At 40.8% G+C, this 16,352-nt stretch overlaps 1 protein-coding gene across 1 annotated transcript in view; it reads left to right on the plus strand.

Moving 5' to 3' along the window:
- The window catches only part of STAM (signal transducing adaptor molecule), a 54,712-nt gene that overhangs the window by 2,389 nt on the left and 35,971 nt on the right, over positions 1-16,352 (plus strand). Inside the window, exon 2 of the mRNA XM_004578579.2 lies at positions 7,401-7,485. Within this exon, the coding sequence (XP_004578636.1) occupies positions 7,401-7,485 (85 nt within the window). The remainder of the gene's footprint in view (positions 1-7,400; positions 7,486-16,352) is intronic.

Raw genomic sequence — 16,352 nt, forward strand, 5'->3', positions numbered from 1 at the left:
ACAAATATTAATGTCACATCATTCTCCTAAAATGATTGAATGGACAGACCTTTCCTGTGTTCAGTTAGGCCTGTGACATTTTTTTTTTCCAGTTTTTAGAATATTGTTGGAGCTGGAGAGCTTGGAAGCCCTAGCAAGTATACAAAACAGAAACCTGTGGGGAGAGGTTCCCTCTTCAACTTTGTAAAGAGAGATAAAACTTTTTGTAGAATTGCTGTTGCTATAAGGATAACTTGTATACATATGGTAGTTTTAACTTTTTACTGGAGTTCAATATGCTTTAAATAATTCATCATGTTCAAAACTGTTGAAACTTTCATCCATTCTGCTTTTTCTCTGTTTTGATAGCTTCATACTTCATTTTAAACACAAAGATGAAGATTATGAGAGCCATTTTTGATTTCTGTAGTTGTAGCTCTTTGCATTGTAAGTAGTACACATTACCTACTATGTGCCAGACACATTCAGAAGATTCCATTGTCTTCCTAATAGTTCTTGAATTGGTTGTTTTCATGCAGCTGCTGGCACTTCTTTGTATAGATTGTTGCAACAGTCTTTAACTACTTGGCTACCCATCTTTTTCCAGGTAGCTAACAGCAATCTTTTTCAAATGTAAATGTAATCATATGGCTCTTCTGATTAAAATATTTCAGTGACTCTGTAGCTTTCGCAGTAATATAAACTTGGTGTGGTGTGTATTTGGCTCCTAACCTCTTCATCCTAACCTTTTATTCCTTTCCTAAAGGAATTTTTCACCCCCTTTTCTCTCTCTTTAAGATTTAGTTTTTATTTGAAAGGTAGATTTACAGAAAGAGGAGAGACAGATCTTCCATCTGCTGGTTCACTCCCCAAATGATTGCAGCTGTCAGAGCTGGGCCCAGTCTGAAGCCAAGAGTCTAGAGCTTCTTCCAGGTTTCCCAGATGGGTCCAGGGGCCCAAGGATTTGGGCCATCCTTTGTTGTTTTCCCAGGCACATTAGCAGGGAGCTGGATTAGAAGTGGAGCAATTGGGACTCCAGCTGGTGCCCATGTGGGATGCCAGCCACAGGTGAAAACTTAACTCGCTATGCCACTGTGCTGTCCCCTCGCTCCTTACTTGGTTTGGCCAGTGTGGATTACAAGTGCAGATGCTCTGGACTGACAGCCTTCTCACTAGTCCGCGTTGGAGTTGAATTGGGGAGATAGTTTATGTACAGTACTTAGACCAGCAGCTGGTGCACAATAAGCGGTGCACACAGTTAGCTCCTTTTCTAATACTGTTAAAGAGATAGTGACTCGCCTTGCACGGCAAGGACTTTAGCCATTAGGCTACTGCGCTGGGCCCTAGATTCTCATTTTTATTTTATGCTCTTTGACATGCTTTCATGCTGTTCTTTTGTAACCTTTTCTGTTTAGCAATGTTTTGGATTGCCTTTCCTTGTAGATATAGCTTCCAGTAGCTAAAGGGTAAGGATATAAGGTGAAGTATTTTTGAGAAATTAATGCTCATAATCACAACAAAAGATGGGGCAGGGTTATTGTTGGAGGTTTGCTTGCTGCAAAGGTGTTTGTGAAGAGCTGTTACAGCTCCACATGGACTAAGTGACAGTCCTTTGCCCAAGCTTCAGTGTGATTGACCGTTAGCTCATCAGCCTTTCTCCCTTGATTTTTGACAGACCTATTTTGAGAAAATAAGTACCTGCTTATTGAAATTCAAAGCAAGTTTTGAGATCTCCTTTGAAATTAAAGTAAAGCTGCATATATCCAATTTTTCTGGTTCCATTGGACAGGTTTCTCAGTGTGTTCTTTTTGAGTATTACTGTATAGATCATCTGAGGGTAATTACTGAGATCCTTGTGAAGTTTGAAGTTCTTTAGACTGAAGTCTTTTTATTTTGTCTTTCTCCTTTTCCACAAACCCATGATTTTTCTTAGGAAACACTTTTGACTTTCTTTGCTGTTCACAAAATCACGTTAAATTGCTACTATATTTTAGTAGCTTATATTTTTGTTTAAGTATATGTGTGCTTTTATAACAGAATTGTGCTGTTGATCTTGTTGATCATGAGCATTAAATGGTGAGCAAATTTTTACAGTCTGAAATGACTGCTGTTCCGATTTTATGTATACTAGATTGAGTCAGACACATAACGATATAAACATAGTTGAGAGGGATGTCACTGGGGGGGTTCAAGGAATGGGGAAAATGGATGAGAACAACTGCCCCCAATCCTGACCTTAATGTGAACTGGCTGGTGTTGCAGTCCAACCATGCCTGGCCTGTACCCTGTCCTGGTTCTCAGATCTGCCAGTGGGTGCTATGAACTGACCCAGCCTGGTCTGCCCTCAGAACTGACCCACACGTATGCAGGCAGGTACTGTAACCTGGCCTGATGTAGGTTGCTCTCAGACTTGGTTCTTGTGCTTACCTGCAGGGACTGTGTCTTGACAGAGGAGTTCTGCAAGCAGCTGTATCATGTTTCCTCCCAGTGGCAGACATTATGCACACTGGTGGGTCCTTGGCCCAGACTTAGTCCATTTCCTGTGCTGGACTGAACACACCCATTGCTTGATGAGCCCACACCCATAATGGAGAGGACTTCAGCTGCTAGCCCACCTTGCTGGGTCCGAGATGTTACTTAAAGTCTAAGTATTTCTGTAGTGTAGGAGAATTGATTGGATCGTGGGCCTGGTTTACAAACAGAGATACTTCCAGGCTGGAGTGCTGAACCACTGATGGGATCTGCAGGATGACAATTAATTGGATCTGTTGGCCTACTTTACAAAGCAGAGAGGTACTTCCAGGCAGGAATACTGAAACTCCCATAGTCTCAAGTCAGCTCTGTCTTGATGTTATGTAAATTACTCAAATCCTCCTCCCTCCTGTACGCCTACCTGACCCTCAGTCTTCAAATGGTTAATGCTGGTAGTAAACTTTGGCTATTGACCATGAATTAGTAGTCCACTTGTATGGCTCTGTGTACTAAGTTCATCGCTGCACAGTAGTGAATACTGTAGCCCATAAGGATTCATATTGCAGATGCATGATTAATCTTAGCATTTTTTGAGAACTTAAGCTGAAATTGGGTATTGAAATAACCTTGTTTTTGTTTTTAAGATTTATTTATTTTTATTGGAAAGTCAGATATACAGAGAGGAAGATCCTCTGTGAGCTGATTCACTCCGCATATGGCTGCAATGACCAGAACTGCACTGATCCAAAGCAAGGAGCCTGGAGCCTCCTCCAGGTCTCTTACACAGGTGCAGGATCCCAAGGCCTTGGTCTGTCCTCGACTGCTCTCCTAGGCCATGAGCAGGGAGCTGGATGGGAAGCAGGGCCACTAGGACGTGAACCAGTGCCCATATGGGATCCTGGTGCATGCAAGGCGAGGACTTTAGCTACTAGGCTACTGCACCAGGCCTGAATAACTTATTTTTAAGGCATTTCTAATATATAGTGGAAGCTTGTAACAGTAACAGGTAATTTTTTTTAAGTTTTTTTTTTTTTTGAAAGTAAGATTTACAGAGAAGGAGAGACAGAGAGGAAGATCTTCCAGCTGCTGGCTTACTCCCAAAGTGGCCATAAATGGTCTGATCTGAGCCAGTCCAGAGCCAGGAGCCTGTTTTGGCTCTCCCACACGGGTGCAAGGTTCCAAGGCCTTGCCCCTTCCTCATTGCTTTCCCAGGCCACAGGCAGGGAGCTGCATGGGAAGTGAACAGCTGGGACATGAACCAACGGCCATATGGATCCCGGCATATGCAAGATGAGGACTTCAGTAGCTAGGCTACCCTGCTGGGAACAGGTAAATTTGAATCAGTTGCCTTAGCATAATCTCCTCACTTCCAGAACAGAGTTGAACAGCATTTCCATTTTGGCTACTTCAATAATTATTTAATTACCAGGGTTGTGTTAGTTTCTCATTATGCTTTCTTCTTCATCTTCTTCCAAGCCATTATTGCATATTGGCAGTTTCCTAAAAAAAGTCCAGTTGGATTACATTATTTCTTTGCTTGAAACTCTTGGCTCTGGTTTTCTTGGATCTGTCAAATTACCTCATCTTGTGTTTTAGGTTGTAATGTGCTTCTTATTATTCTAACCTTTTATAAAAACCTGAATTTCAGCCAGCCCAGATGCTTTACTTTTATAACTATTCACTTGAGTAGAAACAAGAATTAACTATTTTCAACTAAAGTTTCTAAGCCATAGAGAAGCTTTTGTAATTATCTTCTTTCAAACGTTTTCCCTTGCTTTCAATTTGTTTTGAGCTTAACATTCTTTTTTTTTTTTTCAAGATTTGTTTATTGTAATAGCAGATTTATACACAGAAGGAGAGACAGAGAGTAAGATCTTCCATGTGCTGGTGGCCACAATGGCCAGAGCTGAGCTGTTCTGAAACCAGGAGCTTCTCCTGGGTCTCCCCTGCAGGTGCAGGGTCCTAAAGCTTTGGGCCGTCCTTGACTGCCTTCCCTGGCCACAAACAGGGTGCTGGAAGGAAAGTGGAGCAGCCATGTCAGGAACTGTTGCATATATGGGATCCCAGGGTTGTAAGGTGAGAAGTTAGCCATTAGACTATCATGCTGGGCCCTTAAATTCTTTCTGTGGCACTTTATCTATTTTATTTAGGTCTCTGTGTGCTGCTATTTAGTTTTGTTTTCTCTTTTTTAATATGGTAAGCCACTTCAGATAGACCTTAGCAAAGACTGTTTGGCTCATTCCACTTTGTTGACTATATATCCAGATTTTAGTACTTACTGCAAATAAATGCTCTTACCAAAATAGGGGTTTGTGCATCAATTCTAGCTTTGAAAGTGCAAAAGATCTTTATCTTCACCTTGGGAATTGCAATTTGGGGGACACAGATTTAGATAACTCTGTGTTGAGTGGTCTGAAGGATGTACAAGTGATGCTTTATTGCAAGGCAGTAACAATTTCTTTGTGGAAAATTTATTAAGAGTTCAAAAAGGAGATGGGCTGCATGGTAGGGACTGTGAGACAAAAAATGAAAATATAAATGATGTGGAAATGTCTATACAATAAGAATTTACTTAGTATCTATTTTGAGTCTGGGCACAGTGTAGTAACTTGTCTATCCAGATACTTGAATGAAGGTGAAGGTGACCAGAAGTTCACATTCCAGATAACGGCCTGAGTCACGCATAAGTCATATTTTTAATGACCTCCCAACTCTGTCTTGAAAAGGTCTCTAGGTGCTCCCTTCATGATTTTATTTTTGTTTTTGCATTGGAAAGGGGAGGTGATTCCTTACCTGTGCATTGTAAAGGGTCATGGCGGATGTTCTGTAATAATGCTTAAATCGTGATGGGAAGGTGTGATGGGAAGAGAAGTCCATTACAGCCCTAGGGATGTATCTGAATCTTATAGTGAGGCAGTACCTTTGGTCTATGAGCCTCACTAATGCTTCTCAGTGTTTATATGCTTAGGTGGAACAGGATGGCTAGAGTATGCCAGAGCTGCATGTTTCTGTCTCGTTAGGTAGAAAGCTAAAGGAGACTGAAGCTGTCCCTTGCCTTGGTTAACCGTTGATAAACAGATTTAGTTAGGCCTTGTTAAGAACATAGTGCTCTCATGTATGTCAAAATCTTTTCTTTCTTCCTCCCTCTAACCAGAACAGGAGGGGGAGCAACTTTTCTCATATGTTCATTGTGAGTACCTGAAAGAACTTGGCAACAAAACTCAAACGAATGGGGTTCCCCTGCGGGTTGGTCCTTCTCCTTTAATTGAGCCTCCAGTAATTTGTCAGTTAAAATTTAGGTTTCCAATGGCTTGGTTCTTGTGGTACCTTCTGCTTATGGCAAATTGTGATTCTGTTTCTGACTCTGATTTTGGGATCAGTGGTTTGCTCTGAACCTCTTGGATTTAAGAAGAGTCAGTAACTTTTCAGTGTCTTTGGTCTTTTATTTGTTGGGATGGAGTGCTAAATTCCAGACTCTACATGCTGGGTTGAAACTAAAAGCATTTCCTTTATTTTTTTCTTTTTTTCTTCTTATCCTTTTTCTTTTTCTTTTATATGTATATATGTATATATACATATATATATATTGAATTTTTGAATTATGTGTTACAATTTCAAATAGACTGGGATTTCTCCCCAAACTCCCACCCCCTGACAGATTTTCCCTATTTTACTACAGTGGTATAATCCTTTATAAGGAATTATAAGTCCATCAGTCTCTTATTTAAGTGTACCCCAACATTGTTGGTACACACAATGTCAGACAGTCCAGCATCCCATTGTCTACACATAACCAACAGTTTCATTGGGAATCCATCTTTCGTCTGGAAGCAGGGATGCATGTTGCATTATTTTTTGTGTACATTCTGTGGATGTTGTCTGTTCTAGAAAAGCTTTGCTTAACCTTCATAATCCTTTGCTCTTCTGCTGCAATTGGGGAGAAATAGTTGTTCGTACCTTTAAGGTAGGAAGGCAGAGTAGAGCTCTATTTATAGTTTCTGTTCGTTCCTTCTAGCTTTAGGTCCTTTTTCAGGCCTTGTGCTACCATCTCTTACAATTTCTGATAGTTCAGTTTTGTCAAACACGCTGGTCCTTCGGCAAGTTTTCTTAACATCAGTGTATGATATTCTTTTCTTGCTTTCCTCACATATAAATTGTTTTTTGAGTATTACTTTTTATTTTAAAGATTTATTTTTATTGGAAAGTCAGATATACAGAGAGGAGGAGAGACAGAGACAGAGCTTCTGTCCGCTGATTCACTTCCCAAGTGGTCACAGCAGCTGTAGCTGAGCTGATCCGAAGCCAGGAGCCCAGAGCTGCCTCCAGGTCTCCCAGAGTCCCAAGAGACGCAAGACTCCCAGAGTCCCAAGGCCTTTGGCTTTCTCCGACTGCTTTCCCAGGTCGCAAGCAGAGAGCTGAATGGGAAGCGGTGCTGCTGGGATTAGAGCCTTGCCCAAATGGGTCCCAGGTGTGCAAGATGAGGAGTAACTGCTAGGACCTGAGAAAGGCGCATTAACAAGAAGAGTGAGTAAAATTGGATTAGTCTGGACTCCAACTGGCGCCTATATGGGTGGCCAGCACCACAGGCAGTAGCTTTATTCACTGCTGGCCTCTGTGTGTTTGTTCGTGGGGAGAGCATTGTAGCCCATGTTCTTTCACTGGCAAGTTCTTACTTTAATCTCTATTAACGAATGAAATATTCCTGTATATAACATTTTTTATAATAAAGATCACAAGCTTGTTTTTATGGCAAGTGACAAAAGGTGCTAATGAGGAAATTAATTGTGATGGAAAAATCCCTCCTCCCTTTAAAGATGGAACCTGAAAATTTTATTTATCTGATTTGTCGTTATGGCTTGGTTATGATACAGTTTGGTGTAATTTGAATGTGATTATATATCTTTTAAAGACTTAAGGGTAATGTTCCCGCAATTCTTTCTTATCTACAGAAAAAGCAACCAGTGAGATGAATACTGCTGAGGACTGGGGGCTCATTTTGGACATTTGTGATAAAGTTGGTCAATCTCGTACGGGGTGAGTATTCAAAGCTTCAAAAAACTTCTGTCTGTATTTATAAATGAGAGGTATTAAGTAAAGCATAGTTCAAATAATTTAGAAGGATTTTTATCGAAAAAGTTTGAAGGATTATCCTATTTTGGTTATTCCTTATAACCAGTTAGGATAACATGCCTGCTTAAAAATTACCCTCGTATTTTTTTTCCTTTTGGAATTTAGCTTTTCCATTGATGTTCATAACCATACTTGCTATCTTTTCCATTGATTTCTGCCCGGTGGTTCACTCCCTAAGTGGCCGCAGTGGCAAGAGCTGATTTGAAGCCAGAAGCTGGGAGGTTCCTCCTGGTCTCCCTCATGGGTGCAGGGTCCCAAGGCTTTGGGGTCATCTACTGCTTTCCTAGGCCACAAACAGGGAGTTGGAAGGGACATGGAGCAGGTGGGACGTGACCCTGTGCCTATATGGGATCCTGGCTCATGCAAGGCAAGGATTTAGGCACTGAGCTACCATGCTGAGCTCTGTCTATTCCTTTCTTATATTCAGTTGCCATTTTATGACTGTATTCATGTTACTCTTCTTCTGCTACTCTACTGGATCCAAACTCTTAGATCCTGTTTTCTCTCTGGTGTGCCATTGATTTCAACTCAATTGTTTGATTTCCCTGTGCTTTTCTGCCTTAGTTTAATGCCTTTTGATTCTGTTTCTTCTTCTTCTTTTTTTTTTTTTTTAAGATTTGTTTATTTTTATTGGAAAGGCAGATATACAGAGAGGAGGAGAGACAGAGAGGAAGATCTTCCATCCGATGATTCACTTCCCAAGCGGCCGTAACAGCTGGAGCTGAGCCAGTCTGAAGCCAGGAGCCAGTAGCTTTTCCAGGTCTCCCACGCGGGTGCAGGGTCCCTCCCAAGGCTTTGGGCCGTCCTCAGCTGCTTTCCTTGGCCACCACCAGCAGGGAGCTGGATGGGAAGCAGGGCCACTGGGATTAGAATCGGTGACCATATGGGATCCCGGTGCATGCAAGGTGAGGACTTTAACCACTACGCTATCACGCTGGGCCCTGATTCTATTTTTTCAATGTGGAGTTTTTCTCTTTTCCTAATCTGTGCCTCAAATCTTTTCAGATTCGATTTATATAAAATTTTTATCATGGAGCCCTTTCTTATTCCTATTATTGACAACAACATGGTCTTCTGACTTCTTAGAGTGTTTTATCAAAGCCCTTCTAATTGCTTTATTCTGTATTTTAGTAATTTATGTCTAACATTTGTAGAAAGAAAAATTCATGTGTTTTTGTTGTGTGGAAGTAAACAGTAATTTACTGGTTGAAAGTATGGACTCTGGAATGAGACTGCCTAGGTTCAAATCCTGCCTGAGATTTGTCACATTGAGTGAGTTAACCTTTCTGGGCCTTTTCCATTTTTACCAATAAGGATAGTAGTAGTGTATTCTTTGAAGGAGAATTTTTGTGACTAGGAGGTTAATTATTGTGTAGAGTAACATGGTTAAATGGGTACAACTCTGCCCACATTTGATTAAAGTCACATTTTGTGACTATTTTTTGAAGATTGAATGTCAACCCAGCTCCATCTCTGTGCTTTGGAGGTAAAATATTATCTAAACATTCCAGTTGTAAAGTACCTCTTGTCTAAAGACTAACCTTTTTTATTAGAAATTGCCCATATTTTTCTAGTTAAAAAATAAAATTTGTAACCTGTGTGAAATTCTGTGTGATGTGCAATGAAGGCATAAAGATCAACTTTGTTTTTTTCATGTTCACGTTATAGCAGAAATAATTTTTTAGATATTTTTTTCTTGATTTAAGATTGATAACTTATTTCTCTTGAGAGACAGGAGGAAGATTGAAAGACATAAGAATAGAGACAAGGAGATAGACAGGGTTTCTGAAATCCACAGATTCAATCTCCGGTGTCTACAATGGATAGTTATTCTGTTTCTTTTTAATTTTTATGAAAGTAATCTCAGAATATTTGTGTGAATGGGATGGTTCTTCATATTTTTATATGTTTTTGAAAAAGAATAAATAGTTGAAATACCATGCTGATATTCTTTTGAGGTCTTTTAAAAATGTCAGACCCACATTTATTACTCATGTATGTGAATTTTACTTAAGAATGCTGTTTTGTAAACACAGCTAGTTATATTTTACTTTCCTTCTGTACTTTGATAATCTTGTTATAACTTTCATGCGCCCTTCAGAAAAATATTTAATAATTGCATTTTTATAAAAATTACATTCATATTGTATACTAAAACATTTGCTTTGGGCTGGTGTTGTGCTGTTAATAGGCTTAAACTGCCACTCACAGTGCTGGTATCCCAAATGGGCTCTGGGTGAGTACTGGCTGCTCCACTTCCAGTCCAGTTCCCCACTAATCATTTGAGAAAGCAGTAGAATATGGTCCAAATGTCTGGTGCCCTGTCCCCAAGTAGGATACCCAGATGAAGCTCCTGGCTCCTGACTTTGGGCTGACACAGCCTTGGGCTTTGCTGTCGTTTGGGGTGTGAACCAGTTGGCAGAAGATCTTTCTTCCTCTCTCTGAAACTCTACCATTCATATAACTAAATCTTTAAAAGAAAAACTTTTTATTTGACCTAAAAGTTAATTTTTTTCTTATTATTTTAAAGGAAATAAAATCAATATGTACCTCTAAAATTTTTGGAAAATGTAGGTGTTTATGCTTACAAGCCTAATAAATAAGCATTAAAGAATTGTGTTTTTAGACTCAGAACAAGTTAGTTGTAGAAAATTAAGTTGCTTTTCAGGTTTTCATATAAAGGGATCTTTACAGAGATATTTCTAATATGCCATTATTTGTAATATGCCATTTGCTTGAATTTAATTTTCTTCTGAAAGATATTTGTAAAATAAAATACCATCTTAACATTTTTATTTTTTCAAAACTTAGTTTTCCCCATTAACAGTAAGTATCATAGGAATTCTTTTAAAAAAATTTATTATTTTAATCTACTTGAAAGGTAGAAAGAAATGGAATAGATCTTCCATCAGGTAACTCCTCCAGAGACCCCTGATAGCCAGACGGCTATAGCCAGACCGTTGCCAATAGCCAGCAATTCCATGTGGGATCCTCACACAGGGGAAAGGGGCTCAAACACTTGAGCCTTGTCCTGCTGCCTCCTAGGATGCCTTAGTAGGAATCTGCCTCAAAAGTAGAGTGTGGGCCTGGCTCGATAGCCTCTAGTTACAGTGTTAAAATCCAACCCTTGAATGCATTTTGGGCGCTGATTCTAATCCTGGCAGCCCCGCTTCCCATTCAGTTCCCTGCCTGGGAATGCAGTGGAGGGCGGCCCAAAGCTTTGGGACCCTGCACCCACGTGGGAGACCTGGAGGATGTTCCTGGCTCCTGGCTTCGGATTGGCTCAGCTCCAGCCTTTGCAACTCTTGGAGAGTGAATCATTGGATGGAAGATCTTCCTCTTTGTGTATTCTCCTCTCTGTATATCTCCCTTTCCAATAAAAAATAAATTAAAAAAAAAAGTAGAGTGTCCAGGACTGAAACTGACACTCAGATATGGGATATAAGCGGGCATTGTGACTCTCAGTTTAACCCACCTCGTCACACCCCTGCCCCAATAACATTTTGAAATATGTGGTTCAGTGGCATTCACGTTGTTGTGCAGGTCCCTTCACTATCTATCTGCACAACTTTCATCATCCCAAGTTGAAGCAATTACTCATCCTGTCCTCTGCCCAGCCTCTTTTACCACTTGTAACTGGTTTTTAACATTTTAGGTTATTGTTGTACTTATTGGGTATCAAAAACTTGTGGCTGTTTAGATACAGATTCCTGATGGTAAAGATTGTCAGTAAGGTGTACCTGATGGATTATAGAGAAGACTGTTAAAAAGTTGTTGCTGTTTGGTGTTGGTCTGAAGTTTTGTAAGGTGTTAAGATCTGTGTAACATGATTGATTTGGGGACAGTAGAGGGTCTTTAGGAAAGGCATATTTTCCCTTTAGTAATTTTGTGTTTTTAGCCAAAATCATTTGTCAGGTTTTTTTTAAGGTTTATGTATTTTTACCGGAAAGTCAGATTTACAGAGTGAATGCAAGAGAAAGATCTTTCATCTGCTGGTTCACTCTGCAAGTGGCCACAATGGCTGGAGCTCAGCCTGTCCATAGCCAGGAGCCAGGAGCTTCTTCTGGGTCTCCCATGTGGGTGCAGGATCCCACGGCTTTGTGCTATGTTCTGTTGCTTTCCCAGGCCACAGGCAGGTTGCTGGGAGGAAAGTGAAGCAACCGGGGTACAAACCAGTGCCCATATACTATCACGGGCATGGGACGTGAGGACTTTAGGTACTAGCCTACCATACCAGGCCCAATAATAATCATGTGTAATCATGAATAAATAGAATTATTTGGTGCATAGACGCAGTACAGTAATTCTTGTAATTTTAGTCTCCCCCACGCCCCCCATTTTTTTTTCCTGAAGCCATCTTAGAATTCTCTTAGTTGAAAGAATGTTTACAGGTTTTAAGAGAGAAAGGTGCCATTATTAATGAAGGTTTTTTTGGTCGGAACAGTGATCCAGAAGCAGGCTACTAACTTTGTGAAAAAGTCTTCATGTTTCATGTTTTAAAAATTTTTTGCAATTGTTTAAATCACACATATAAACCATATATTTTCATGTATGTTTATATAAACTATGTCCTTTAAAAATAGCATGTATTCAGATTAAATTGAACATGACAAGTCCACCTCTTCCCTGTAGCTAATCAGTTTTCTTTTATTCCCATCTCTGCTTTGTTCCTTTTCACACATGTGAATAAAAATTCCCCCAGCCATATATAGTAAACATTATTGCCACTATTCTGCTTTTGCTGTTACACAATTTCTTAATATAGCCTAGCAGTCTTAATAATGTATTTCTTTTAATGCCTATCAGTACTAGAGAAGTTTACAAATCATTTACTCATTTAACACAATTTTTCGGAAACATGTGAAATATTTAGTATCCTTTAATAGTAGATAAAACTTAATTTTTAGTAATTGTCTCTCAGGAAACCAAATAGATGTAACCCTGATTGCTGCAAATAGATGCTAAGTTGCTTTTTTAAAAATGCTTGAATTGTTTGATTTTGCTGAGCCTTAAACTTTAAAAAAATATTTTGGAAGTTTTTGACAGTCCTCAAGATATTCACATGATTTTTAGTGTGCAGTTCCAGTGTATGAGTAAGTAGTGAAGAATGCTTGACTGGTTTAGTCATATGATGGACTGAGGCGTCTCTGTTTAAAAATCAGAACTTTCAGAATGATGGTAACAGTTGCATTTTTGGTGTTTTTTGAGGGGGTTTGTTTTATTTATTTGAAAGGCAGAATTAGAGTAAGAGGGAGAATCTTCAGTCCGCAGTTCACTCCCAAGATGGCTGCAACTGCTTGGGCTGGGCCAGACTAAAGCTGGGACACGAGAGTTTAATGAGGGCAGTTTACATAGGGGAATCTAGACAGTCTAGACAGTGGTGCCCAGGTGATCTGTTAGCTGTAGCAAGACTTATTTATTTATTTATTTACTTTAGATTTTATTTTTTATTACAAAGTCAGATATACAGAGAGGAGAGACAGAGAGGAAGATCTTTTTTTTTTTTTTTTAAAGATTTATTCATTTTATAACAGCCAGATATACACAGAGGAGGAGAGACAGAGAGGAAGATCCTCCGTCCGATGATTCACTCCGCAGGTGAGCCGCAACATGCCGATGCACGCCGATCCGAAGCCGGGAACCAGGAACCTCTTCCGGGTCTCCCATGCGGGTGCAGTGTCTCAGTGCATTGGGCCGTCCTCCACTGCTTTCCCAGGCCACAAGCAGGGAGCTGGATGGGAAGTGGAGCTGCCGGGATTAGAACCGGTGCCCATATGGGATCCCGGGGCTTTCAAGGCGAGGACTTTAGCCGCTAGGCCACGCCGCCGGGCCCCCAGAGAGGAAGATCTTCATCCGATGATTCACGCCCCAAGTGAGCCGCAGCGGCGGTGCTGCGCCGATCCGATGCTGGGAAACAGGAACCTCTTCTGGGTCTCCCACGCAGGTGCAGGGTCCCACAGCTTTGGGCCGTTCTCTCCTGCTTTCCCAGGCCACAAGTAGGGAGCTGGATGGGAAGTGGAGCCTCTGGGATTAGAACCGGCGCCCATATGGGATCCTGGAGCATTAAAGGTGAGGACGTTAGCCGCTAGGCCACGCCGCCGGGCCCAATTTTTTTAATTAATTTTTTTTTTTTTTTTTGCTTAGGACTGCAGATGTGCGAGAGGGGACACTTTTTTTTTTTTTTACCAGTATGAATGGGGAGAAGAGATAGGAACATGTTCCACCACATTTTTTTAAAAAGATTTATTTATTTTTCTTGGAAAGGCGGATATGCAGAGAGGAGGAGAGACAGAGAGGAAGATCTTCCATCCAATGGATCACTCCTCAAAGGGCCACAACGGCTGGAGCTGAGCCAGTCCGAAGCCAGGAGCCAGGAGCTCTTCTGGGTCTCCGATGCAGGTGCAGGATCCCAAAGCTACTGTTTTTCCAGGCCACAAGCAGGGAGCTGAATGGGAAGCGGGGCTGCCGGGATTAGAACCAGTGGCCACGTGGGGTCCTGGTGCATTCAAGGCGAGGACCTTAACCACTATGCTATCGCGCCTGGCCCTGCACTACTTTTCTTTATGTATGCTTTCAGTGTTAACCTCACAGGCATCCTATTGGTCTCATTTATTTATTTTATTAGGAAAAATTAATTGATCTAAAAATCAGATTGATTTTGTTAACGATGAAGGAAGTAGAATTTAAGTTTACTCCTTTTTCAGTGGTAATACTATATTCCTTTCAGGTGTAAAGCCTTCATGTGGCAGGTCAACCTGTGAGTTTTGTGATAGCGAAGTACTTTTCAGATGAGATGTAGAGATGATGCAAACTTGAAATAAGTGACTTTTCATATGTTTTATAAAGCATAAGATGTCCAATCTTAGAGACACAGTGCAGGTTATGTAGAAGTTGGTACTATATAGAGCTCTGTAAGGAAAATTAATTATTTTAAATACTAATTGTACACTAGAAAGCAGTGTTTTTCATACTTATCTCAATGTCTTTATTGAGCATTGCCTATTTTGGGAACACTTAGAGTGAAAGTTTTCACTTGTGTCACTAGAGAACAACAGTAATTGGAAAGTTATTATTTCATTCTCTCAGATTTTGAGAACCTTGGTTATGTCAAAGGTCATGGCTAAGGATAAATGAAAAGGATATGCATTGCCTTCTGAAACCCTTAAGCTGTTAAGTTTGAGAGGGAGAGAGAGCACACAGGCGTGTGAGAGCGAACGCAGGGAGGGAGGGAGGAAAGAAGGAAGGAAAAACAAATGAGAATGGAGATGGTAAGTGCCAAAGCTTTAACTGGCAGTGGTGAAGAACTGTCTGCTCTGAAGTTTTTAGCATAATGTCTAGCACAAGTAGGTGCTCCACACTAGTGCTCACTGCTGTCAATATGATTATTAGTTGCCACATTCAGGTGGAAAGCTAACATTCCTGGTGCCCAGTACCAGGCTTATCTTGATATGGGGGAACCCGGGACTAAATTTCTCAGTTCAAGAGATATTTAAGCTATGACCTGAAGCATATGTAAGGGATATTAAGAACTGCAGGTAGGAAAGTGCTGGAGAGAATAACACCCAAGGGAGTGGAGTGTCAGAGAGAAAGAGAGCAGGGTGCTTCTGAAAAGTGATCCAGAGACCAGATTAATAGATGGACTTCGTAAGCCTGATTTTTTTTCTAATTTGAGCTTATAAATTTGAAGCTGATTTATTTTTGCACATATTATGGTTAAATTTCATTTGCAAGAAAAAAAGTTGTTAAGTCCTAACAGTTATAATAATGTAGTTGGTATTATTCAAACTTAACAGCTGTCATGTGTACACTTTGTTAGAGGCTATTCTAGTTATCTCTTACTTAAGAAACCTTCTGAAAACTTACTGTTTTCATCCATATTTTGTTATCTTGTGGTTATGTGAATTAGTAGCTGAGTAGTCCTGGCTTGGGGCTTGGGTTTCTCATAGACTCAGTTGCTGAGCTGGAGGAATCTGGAGGCTTGGCTGGGTTGGATGGATGGATGCTTAGTATAGCTAGCAGGATGACTGGGATGTCAGCTAGAGCTGTTAATTGAACCTCTTAATGGAGAACTCTGCTTTTGGCTTGAGTTGCTTGTAGAAGAGTTGGCTAGATTCCCAGGGCACCCAGTGTTCCAAGAGATCCAGGTGCACTCCACAAGCCTTCTTATAAACTGTGGTCTCAAAAGAATTATACATTCTTTTGGTCAAAAAAAGTCACTGAGGTCAGCCAAGATACAAAGGGAGGGTCATTAGATGCCACTTCTTTTTTATGAATAGTTGCAGAGAGGGAGAGCTTCCTTTTGTTGTTTCATTCCCCTAATGGCTACAGTGATGGTAGTTGGGCCAGGAGCTCCGGGTCTCCCACACCAATGAAGGGGCCCAAGCACTTAGGCTGTCCTCTGCTGCTTTCCCAGACCTTTAGTGGGGAGCTGAATCTGAGAGGTCTTCTTTCTGCTGGTTCACTTCCCAAAAGGGCACAAGGGCCGGAACTGGACCAGATGGAAACCAGGATCCAGGAGCTTCCTATAGATCTTTCTCATGGGTAGAGGAACCAAGGACTCGGGCCATCTTCTGCTGTCCTTCCAGGCACTGTAAGCAGGGAGCTGGACCAGAAGTAGATCAGCTTGACTCAAACCGGCCCCAGTAAGGGATGCTGGCACTGCAAGGGCTGACATTTCCCACGACACGACAACAGACCCCTAGGTGGCACTTTTTATTTTGTTAAAAAATATTTATTTCCAAGAGGAATCTTCCCTTTTATTAAATTAATAT

This window comes from Ochotona princeps, chromosome 10, assembly GCF_030435755.1.
Source record: "Ochotona princeps isolate mOchPri1 chromosome 10, mOchPri1.hap1, whole genome shotgun sequence".
In the NCBI taxonomy this organism is placed as follows: Eukaryota; Metazoa; Chordata; class Mammalia; order Lagomorpha; family Ochotonidae; genus Ochotona; species Ochotona princeps.